Raw genomic sequence first — 8,624 nt, forward strand, 5'->3', positions numbered from 1 at the left:
GTCAGGCCCTGCCGTCATGGAAAATGTTGAACCTAAAGTCCAAAAGATATATGAAAGCACAACCAAGGTGATCGAGGAGTGATCTACATCTCCTCCTAATCGAGAGAGGGGTGAGGTCATGTGTCACAGTGGGATGTGTAAGATAAAAGAAGGTGATGATCAGGCTCTGGTATGATGGAAGGCGTGAAAGTATCCAGGGTGAAATAACTGAGTACGAGATGAAAGGTATGTATCCGAGATCGTCCAAGTACGCCGAGAAGACTAAACCCGAGGTATCAATAGCTCCATAATCCATCGAAAAGCAGTAATCACAAACAGGAAGCCAAATCTCGATGTCGAAACATCCAACAAGGTGGCTATGCCCCAGTATGCAATGAGGACAACATGAAATAATCCAATAATCTCCATATCACTCATCGGATGCTCCAATGTCAAGAATCAACCTGATCTCCCTCCAAAAGATGGATATGCCCCAGTGTAAGGAATCCAATAGGGTGACTATGCTCCAATGAAAAATGCTCTCCATCCCGGCTATGCCCCAGTGTAAAGTAGTGTATCCGAGTCAACAAATCAATCAACCTCTACTCCTGGTGCCAAAACAGAAACATCTCAACGTAATCCATAGGAATCAGAATCCCCGAGCTCCATGAATGTGAATGTGGTGGCTATGCCCCAGTATAACCACCTGAAGTGACTATGCTCCAATGAACAATCAAAGTCCATCACCAATGAGAGGGCTACGCCTCAAATAAATCATCATCTCAAAAATCAACCATCAATGAGTAGAGTGTGTCCCAATGCATAATATCGAGTAGAGTGACTGTATCTCCAATAAAAACGCTCTCTGAAAGGGCTATGCCCCAGTGTAGGGTCATCCCACAACAGCTAATCCATCGTAATCCAAGTGACGAAGCGAACTGACTATGCCTCAGTGCAAGGCACCATCCCAAAAGAAAACGTCATCGATGAGCGAGGTATGCCCCAGTGTAGATAATGTCGCCTCTGAAAGTCCATCACCGATAAGAAGGGTATGCCCCAGTGTAAATCATCATCTCAACTCCACATCCATCATGCTCCGAGAGATAATCACCGACCAAGCTCGAGTATTGCCCATGTGTGAGCCGTCAAACACAATGTGAAGTAATGGCCTCAGGGTGGTCTTCAGACACGGGACGTAATGTAGGCCAAGGTAATAGGGTGAAAGAAACGAAAGGAAACTAGGCTCAAAAATCCCAATGATATAATCCCCATACCCCTCGTGCATGATATGCAATGCGTAGAAAACGTCATGAGTCCCAAACCTAGGGGTCCCCACACAAAAAGTGATGGTAAATGAATGGTCGCATCGAATAAGCAAGAATAAAGTGTGGATGCTGAACCCATGTCAAACATCAAACAGAATGAGAAAAGAATGAGATAAGATGAAGTGGAGTGAAACGGAGGGATAAAATAAAGATGGAAGAAGGCGAAGAGATAGAAAAGGGAGTGATGGTCACCCTGCATCAAAGCATGGAAAGTAGTCACATCCGAAATAGACGGAATGATGGATAGAGCAAGGATCCAGAAATACTGAAGAAAGGTCGCTCACATCTCTCACAAAAACGAATGGGCGAATCATACTCTCACCCAAAATATACATCAAGATGAGTCTCAAGAATAAGCTCCCATACGAGCTCTCTCTAACACATGAACTCAATGAAGCAACCTGGCACGTCCATACACATGCCCAATGGAGAATAGTATAATGAATAATGCGCACTTTTTTTTTTTTTTTTTTTTTTTGCGCATACCCTGACCAATAATGAATGATCTCTCATGAAATACATAGCCAAATGGATAAACTCTCCCATGTACTAATGTAACATGAATCCTCACCAACAAGACAACCTCTCAAAATAAGATCTCTGAACCATTGCCCATAAGGCGAACGAGAGAGGAACGTGACAATCCTCCATGCAGTGACGTGCGAGAAACCATCACTCAAGGTGAAACAAGGATAATGTCGAGTAACCAATGAAGAAAGAAAAGATAGAGAACGAACATCACAAGTGGTGATATGTGATATTGGAAAATAGTGATGAAATGATATCCAAATGGAAAATATCACAATGAAGAGTGAGAAATGAGGCTCGAATACGCATGTCAGGTCTAGAACTCATGACGTATCCAATCATAGCATGCAAGCACTATAGGGTCCCCAACCCGGTGTAATAGGTAAATGAGGTGATGAAAGAAAAGGCTACGATGCTCGTGCGAGGCTCAAAAGGCTAGCAACGGGTAACTCTATGTGCGAGGGTGATAAAGTAAATAGGCTCATGAAATGATGGCCACCCATCCTTTGACCCCAACCTCAAACATCGTGCTTTCAAGATCCCACATGGCCAAAACTAAAGACTGGCATCCATCCAACAAAGTCACGGCGACTCCTCTGAAATCGCGTGAAAGCTCCCATTGATGCTCTATGATAACCATCAATGTCCTCTGAAAATCAACTCACTCCATCATCATAGGTCACTCATCATCGTCTCATAAAATCACCATCTCTAATCATCCCGACTCTCTGAAGTCCTGTGCAATGGCTCAACGGCATCGTCAAGTAGTCAAACCACTCTCTCATCACGATCCATCTATCATCATGCAAAGCTCACTTCGGGTCAAACCATCTCAGACACTACCTGGTCAGATCAAGGAAATGATGAGAAGAATAGGTAATGGTACTATAGTATGCTAAGGCGAATAGGAATGGTAAGGTCATATAGTGGTATCAGGGGATGGTGCCATGTCAGGCTCAAAATGGGTAGGTCAATAAGTCCACAGAGTCAAGGTATGGATATGGATATGGTTCTGCTCTGATCGGAAGGTGAAACAAGTCATAGTCTCGAACTCTCTAGGTCGATCTCCGGATCCTAGGTCAATAGGCTCAATATCCTCCATGATAGGTCAGGCCAGAGTGATCATGATGTAAGTGAAAAGATGTCTCATATCGAAAGCATAACACACATCAACACAAGATATGTAAAACACACTCACGAGAAAAAAAAATGCCACAATACTCAGATAAAATATCATATCACTAAATGAACCAACGAGTACATCATGTGTGAAATGATAAAGGACTACAAACAACTGGACTCTCAATCATGAGACTAAAGACAATGACCCTAAACCGAAAATACTCAACAAAACAAAAACAACTCTGACGAACTGAAAACTAGACTCAACAAAATGGAAATGACTTTGATGATGACCATAATCAGAATGAAAATGCTCTGAGCTGAACTACTACCAAGCAATGTACCCATGCTGACTGACCCAAGTCCTCAACCTGGAAGATCCCGAAATATCATATGCCAAATAGTACCATCAACATCCACATCAATCTACTGAAGACTAGGAGGAGGAGGGACTGCATGTGTAGTATGCGTAGGCAGAGGATTGGTGGTCACACTTGGCCTAGCCAAGTCAACCACCCCTGAATCGATCAAATCTTGTATCGCATGATGGAGTGCTGAACAATGCTCAGTATCGTGCCCCGGAATCTGATGATACAAGCAGTGCTCATGCGAACGAAAATGAGGAGGAATAGGATGGGGCAAAGGCCTCAGCGCCAAAGGAACAATCACTCCAGCGTCCCTGAGCTTCTCAAAAGCTCTAGTCAAAGTCATGCCCAACGGAGTGAACTGTCTCGCGGGCCTCTGTGCATATGGTCTAGGCGGTGGGTGAGTGGCGGCTCTCGGATGTGGTGGTCGCGGCTGCATGCTAGTCTGAGCAATGTAAGGCTCCTGAGCATAATCCAGCTGATACTGATACTGTGGAAGAGAGAAAGGAGCTCTGACTGTAGGAGGCCTATAAAGTGAGTGATGCGCAGGCCTCCGATGCTGATAACTAATAGTACCAACCTCTCCAGATCTGCCAAACGGCCCAATCAACTTCTTTCCCTTACTGTTAGGGGAAGGAGTAGTATCTGTCCATAATCCTCGAGCGATGGCCTCCTCAACACTGAAAGCCGCCTGAACCAAACTCCTGAGATCCTGAAACGGGATGCCCACAAGACGTCTCGCGAATCTCGACTGTAGGTTTTGAAGAACCATATCAATCTGATCCTGCTCCTTAGGCCGATCTACCATACCAGCCACCTTTGCCCTCCAACGAGTGACAAATGAAGAAATAGACTCATCTGGCCTCTGCCTGGTGGCCTCCAACTCTCGTCTAGACACATCAATATCGGCACTGAAAGCGAACTGAGTCAGGAACTCATGAGCCACGTCCTCCCAAGTGCGAAGTCTCGAAGGCTCAACTGAAGCAAACCACCTCTGAGCTGCTCCACTAAGTGACATGGGGAAGAGGGCCACCAACTGTGCATCATCTATCCCATGTGCTCTCATGACTGTGCTGTATAGTCTCAAGTGGATCTTGGGACAACCAATCCCACTGTAACGCTCAATGTCTGGCATGCGAAACTTGGCGGGCAAGTTAGCTGCCGGTATGTCATCTCTGTCATCCCAAGTCAAACCCCCGTTCTGCAACCTGATCTGTCTCATCATGGACTCAAGCCTCTCAACCTTGGCCTCCTGCTCGGCCAATCGAGTATCCTCTATAGTAGGAACCATGGGAGGCGGCACTGTGACAGTAGGTGGTGAATGATCTCATAATGATCTGCCAGATGGAATGGAGTACCAAGTGAAACCCCAGGTGGACGAGTCTGTGCTGTCTGAGATGCATGAGGAATCGTCTCGTCAATGACCATGCCAGCCGAATGAGGATCCTGGCGAGAACTCTCTAACTGATCCAAGCGCCTACTGACTCCGGCCATGAACTCCTGAATGGAAGCAAGTGTGGAAGCTAGCTCGTCTGACATCTCAACTGAACTGTCTAAACTCGGATATGAATCTGCTCTGATCAATCGTCCTCCAACTCTCCTCCAAGAATGTGACTCCAGACTCAAACGACTCCTAAACTGACTCCTACAATGCAAACAAGATGGATGAAGGACACGAGATAAAACTCTAAAAGACGACAATACAACACACAAGCACATGGTCCTGAGGTGGCAATCAGAAATTTGGACATATGACGAGAACTCTGGAGTCATAAAGGTGTCCATTGTGAGGTGGCTACAAATGTGACTAGAGAATTCTCATCAATAATCCAAGATGAAAGAGGTGTGAAAAACACACTATCACGAGATCAGTACTCCATCTATAAACATATATCTTTACCTCAACTTTCGACTCAAGCTCCATAAGAGGAAGATAATAAGGTGATCAAGGCGAATCTCTAGAAAAAAGTGTGGATGTGAAAATGCGCCTTTCACCTTTCCGTAATGAAAATATGAGCATCGAGTCGAAAATTGAACCAAAGATCAAACAAATGATGAGGTACTGAGCTCGTGATAAGCGTACAGTGTAAAAAGATGATCAATGAACATATCCCAAAGTATCAAGTGAGTGACAACCAAGTGAAGAGGGGGGGTCAAGCCAAGAAAGAAAAACGAAAGCCCTAGGGAGAAAACATGACAAACTCGTCGAGTGAAAAACACAGTCCAATGTGACATGATAAGGGTGATCCAACCGATACTCAAACTCGTACCGATCTCCGAGAACTCTCAACTGGAGACTAAAAAAAGGGAATACCGGATCCGAACTATAACTAAAGAGGCTTTGAAGGCCCTCAGATGCACCCACGTGTAGGGAGGGAGTCCTAATCGAAGGATCTATGGCTCAACCTACGAGGTCAAGGTGATTCTAAATGGATATGGGTGGACTTTCAAAGATTCCTAGCAGAAGTGATCGTACCCTTCAGCGGTACGCAACCCTCTGCACGCCTCCGAAGAGACGGGGCGCTTCCATGCAAGGTGGACATCACATCCACACATGCACTACCTCGACATCCCAGGGGGTTTCCTATGGTGAAACCTCTCAAAACTCTCAACTCTCGAAGGTCAGCTGATGTGCACAGTGAATGGTGTGGGTGCATCCGAAAACCCTAAGAAGCTAAAAGAAGAGAGAAAACACACTGGTCGCACAACCATCCATGAAACCTAGCTCGGGGCTATACAGGTCTTCAATGATCGGACTCCAATCAGCATCGATATGTCGGTCTCCTCCAGAACGCTCCCAAACATCGGTATAGCCCGTCGCTAGACCCTACTCATAACCTCTATCTCGGTCAGAGTACAAGCACACACAAGGCCTCACACTTGCAAAAGTGAGAACCGAAATGAAGGAAATGACCGAGATTAGAGAGAGGGAGATAAGGGGATAGATGTGCGACCCACACAGACAAGCAACACGCAATCACACAAAGGAAGGGTAGTCATGCAGAGTACAGGTATATCACTCAAGTCCACACAAACTATGACGATCAAGACGAATAGTAATACAGACATCATGCTCAAAAGACAATCAAGGCAATATACAAGTCAGAGAATCAACACATCAAATCAAATTATATACACCAGTGAATCCATGCATGTGAGGTGAACAGAACAATCATGGCAAAATCAGAATGACTATGCTAAGCAAGGCAAGATGATCAATCAATATAATCAGCATGTCAATGTACTCAACAAACATGGCAATGAAGCACAGAAAAATCAAAATCCTCAATCAAGATAATCAATCTCATAATCAGCATGTCAAATATCTCATACAAATATATCAATGAAGCATGAAGAAACAGACTATATCATAATACCCAACCAAAATAATCAACCAACATGATCAACACGTCAATGTCCCAAGTGAAAACTCGAGAACTCCCAATGTGCAATCAAGAGATGAGTGCCCACTGATTGTCCAATCAAATACCATGTTTGCTTCATTCTAAGTTCAAGCTTGACCCTCTAAAAAAAAAGTCCCCAGCAGAGTCGCCATTTTGTGGACCCCGTATTTCGGCTCAATGCGCTTCCCACTCGATGGCGAGCTCGATTTTGTATTTGAAAAATTGATTTTTATTGATTATTTAAAAATGACTTGGAGTCGCCACTTATTTTTGTTTTATTTTTAAAGGGTAAACAAAATAAGAAAGAAAAACCCTAAGTGTGACTCCTTATTTTGGAAAAGGCGGTCTGTGAAAAACCGGATCGGGTTCGGGGGTCAGGTTACTTATCGGGAAGGTACGGTAAAGACCGTAGCACCCCTCTAAGTCCCTAAAGACGGGTCTCTACTAATAAAATGAAGCTGACGTAGCAATCAATGTAAAAATCAATGAATACTCGAGTCAATCATGCACGTATGAGAGTCAGAAAATGCATATGAATTAACCAGAGTGAGATTGAGCGCGTACCTGGGCAACGAATCATCATGCGCTATCAAGAACGAGGGTTAGCACACAATTAAAGAATAATTTCAAGCATGTCATAGAGCAGAATGAATCAGTCATGTGTGATAATCAAATCAATCCATCAATCAATCAATAAAAAAAATCATATATGTCGGGCTCCCACCAAAGCCCATTTATTTTAGCATGAATTAATTCCATAAATTCCATTAGTCGAAATTACGAAATTTAAATTCATGCTTATCTTAAAACATTTAAAAATCTGAGAAGTTATGAAAGTTGCATACCGAAAGATGATGGCAGCAAAATTTTATTAAAAATGTGACTTTTAAGACTTAAAAACTCTAAGATGAAGATTTTGGAGACTTGAATTTATTTAATAAAAAAGAATTTGGAGGAATTATCTACAAAATGGGACTTAGGAAAATTATTAAAAAAAATGGGTTTGGAAAAACTATTTTTAAAAACAAAAATGAAGAAAATGAAGATGACACGTGGCATGAGAGTAGCAATGCTAAAGGTGACCATGCAGGATCCTCGTCAATGAGGATTTGATGAAGTGTTCTCCCTAACTAAATCTAATAGCTGTGAAGTCCCATACCAATAAGTCCAAGTGTAGAGTAAAGCCAGACTTTGGAATCCCATATGCTCTTCCGACTGGTTACGTGACTCAGCGGGTCCAGAATGATGCATCAAATAGAACCTGAAGCCATGAGGCAAGCGAGTAGGCTAGATGTCCATTCAGCAGGGCATTGGCATGGTTTTGATTTATATCACAACAGTTGTTGGTTCAGCAATCATGGATATTCCTTAAGAGTCTGCTGTAGCTGCGATTCGGAGACTCTCCACCGTTGATTTCATCATCATGCTTCACTTCAGAATTCTAGACACCATGGATGGGATAGAGAGATTTGCGATCTCATCTCACCCAGTATTCGGTGACTGTAATGGTGCTGGTACCATAGAGAGACATCGATCAAACAAAGTGATCATGAGGTAAAGTGTTTCTTGCAACAATTTCAACCTGAAGCCTATTTCAATAAGCCAATTGATCAATATGTCCCGCATCCCAAACATTGATGTCTGACCAAGCTGACATATAACTTTGCATGGATGAATTATATGCCTGCAACTAGATAACCCAATAGTACTAGTAGATTTCTGCATCATATTCATCAACTTCTAGGTGATTGCAAGTGCCATCCACACTCGGTGACTTTTCCAACCTCCATAAATTCACCATGCTCCTCCAATTGCCTTGATCTTGTCATTGCTGCATGGCGGGCCCTAATTGCTTCCCATAAAATTTGTAACTCTCAGAAAAGAACAAAAGGTAATCTCTG

The 8,624-nt window shown here is 43.4% G+C and overlaps 1 protein-coding gene across 1 annotated transcript; it reads right to left on the reverse strand.

Annotated features, from left to right (window-relative positions):
* Positions 1 to 3,380: 3,380 nt before the first annotated feature.
* Positions 3,381 to 4,858, reverse strand: LOC117918054. Its single transcript, XM_034834585.1, has 3 exons — positions 4,678 to 4,858; positions 3,694 to 4,621; positions 3,381 to 3,633 (listed from the first exon to the last, which is right to left on the reverse strand). Exons 1-3 carry the CDS (start codon positions 4,856 to 4,858, stop codon positions 3,381 to 3,383), a joined length of 1,362 nt encoding a protein of 453 aa, XP_034690476.1.
* Between the last annotated feature and the right edge of the window lie 3,766 nt (positions 4,859 to 8,624).

This window comes from Vitis riparia, chromosome 7 (genome assembly GCF_004353265.1).
Source record: "Vitis riparia cultivar Riparia Gloire de Montpellier isolate 1030 chromosome 7, EGFV_Vit.rip_1.0, whole genome shotgun sequence".
NCBI classification, from domain to species: Eukaryota; Viridiplantae; Streptophyta; class Magnoliopsida; order Vitales; family Vitaceae; genus Vitis; species Vitis riparia.